This window comes from Leptopilina boulardi, unplaced genomic scaffold (genome assembly GCF_019393585.1).
Source record: "Leptopilina boulardi isolate dan_hultmark-lab unplaced genomic scaffold, ZJU_Lbou_2.1 LbouV2_347, whole genome shotgun sequence".
Classification (NCBI taxonomy): domain Eukaryota; kingdom Metazoa; phylum Arthropoda; class Insecta; order Hymenoptera; family Figitidae; genus Leptopilina; species Leptopilina boulardi.
Window position 1 is genome coordinate 547,511 of NW_026137915.1, and position 1,958 is coordinate 549,468.

The window sequence follows — 1,958 nt, forward strand, 5'->3', positions numbered from 1 at the left end:
AAATAAATATCTTACGACTGCTTTCGGCTTCGTTTGGCGAGTCAACTTTTCGAAGTGTCATTACTTCTTGGGTCGTACGTTGAAACGTGTAACTTTCCAAAAATGATTTAAAAGCTGAAACAAAAATTAGAATTTCACTTTTATTTAGTGTAGTTAGAAACTAAACAGTAGAAGATATTTTCTGAAATATGCAGAAAACTTACCATTGTGTAACAGTCTTTGAAATTCAGGATTATCTGTAATTATAACCATTTAATAAATTGTTAGTAAATTTTTAAGTTTAGACATTTTAGTAGAAACTTAACACAATTTTCTAAAAACAAAATTATTTTGTTTACTTATCTCTGTTTTCTGAAATAGCACAATAAATATTATAATATAAAAATTTTACCAAAAAGTTCATTAACATCAATTTTTAATATGTTTTCTGTTGATGTTGCCTTTTCTTTATAAGTTACATAGTCTTTAATGGTTTGTGTGATGCCTGCGATAAAAATTTATTATTTCATTAAAAAATATTAACCCAATTAATAGAAAACATATTACCGTAAAATGGGGTAATGTCAGCGATTTTTGATGTTTTTGCTTAAAAAACTATGAGAAAAACATAAAATTCAACTTTAATACTGTTAATATATAAAGTTTCGTTTTTTGTGTTTTACTGTGGCCGAATTTTCCTCCAAATTTAATTTAACTGATGCCAGAGATGTTTGAAGTACTTTTTTAATCGGATTTGTCAAAAAAAAATTTAAGAGAGCTCTAGAATCATGTTTTCAAAAATATTTAGTGAAAATGTAAAATGAACATTCGTATAAAAACACATATTTGACTAAAATTATTCACTCAATATATATAAAACAAATGTCAAAATAATGTTTGACGTCTATACAAACAAAAGTAATCGTAATTAAAGGATTTTTTCTTAGAAAGGTTACCAAGAAATTTTTAAAACTAATTTGTAATAATCGCCGACTTTACCCCATTTTACGGTATATAATTTTACTGTTCATAAACAAAAGGTATTTACATTCATCATCTGCTACTTTAATTAATTTGTTGTTATCAGATAAAATTTTTATTGATGTAATAATAGGTTTTTATTTTGTTTCGTCTATTTCATTTATAGTTGATTTATCTGCAATAAAATATATAGTTTACTATTGATATACGAAATATGTTAAGAAAGGACTCCAATATGAGAAAATAATAATGTATTGTTTAGTTTTTATAAAATTATTGAACCTTTTTAGAAACCTTCTCATATAAGAGCCATATCTTATATTCTCTACAAAATCTTTAAAAAGTTATATAGGAAAGATAGCATTTTAAATTAAAATTACGCATATTATTATATCTTAATTTAAAGTAAAACTTTAGTAAAAATTTAATGTTTATAAAATTACCAGTGTCGTTTCTTTTTTGTTCCATTTTAATCTCATCTTCAGGATTTGTTCTATTTATAATTTTTTTCGCTTCTTCTAAACCAGCATTTTTTTTACCATCATCATCACTGTTCACTGAAATCATGTTACAAAAAAATTTGATTAAAAAATAGAAATATCATTTATAAATTTGAAACTTTATAGAATGGGATGTTTATAAAATTACCAATATCATTTCCGTTTTCGTCCATTTTTATCTCATCAGTTTCTTTTATTTCCAATGAATTGCTAATTGGCTGATATATTTTCTTTGGAAATTTAACTGCTTCCATATATGCATTTTGTTTTTTAATTGTATTGTTTCTTTGATCTGAAATTTTTAAAATTAAAATTACGCATATTATATATTCAAAAATTATATTTTCTTAATTTAAAGTAAAACTTTAGTAAAAATGAAATGTTTATGAAATTACCAATATCGTATCTTTTTTGGTCCATTTTGATCTCATCTTCAGGATTTGTTTTATGTATAATTTTTTTAGCTTCTTCTAAACCAGCCTTTTTTTTACCATCATC

The 1,958-nt window shown here is 23.7% G+C and overlaps 1 protein-coding gene across 1 annotated transcript; it reads right to left on the reverse strand.

Moving 5' to 3' along the window:
- Positions 1-1,026: 1,026 nt before the first annotated feature.
- LOC127286098 (uncharacterized) lies at positions 1,027-1,958 on the reverse strand. Its single transcript, XM_051312393.1, has 4 exons — positions 1,856-1,958; positions 1,609-1,752; positions 1,404-1,517; positions 1,027-1,135 (listed from the first exon to the last, which is right to left on the reverse strand). The coding sequence occupies exons 1-4, from the start codon at positions 1,878-1,880 to the stop codon at positions 1,098-1,100; spliced, it is 321 nt and encodes a 106-aa protein (XP_051168350.1). The 5' UTR covers positions 1,881-1,958; the 3' UTR covers positions 1,027-1,097.

What these genes read in the sequence shown, in the direction of transcription:
- LOC127286098 (XM_051312393.1), bottom strand. Translation starts at nt 1,880, where the DNA reads ATGGACCAAAAAAGATACGATATTG. An exon ending in CCAAAAAAGATACGATATTG is followed by an intron (nt 1,753 to 1,855) that starts GTAATTTCATAA and finishes TAAAAATTTCAG; the next exon opens with ATCAAAGAAACAATACAATT. An exon ending in ACAAAAAAGAAACGACACTG is followed by an intron (nt 1,136 to 1,403) that starts GTAATTTTATAA and finishes ATTTTATTGCAG; the next exon opens with ATAAATCAACTATAAATGAA.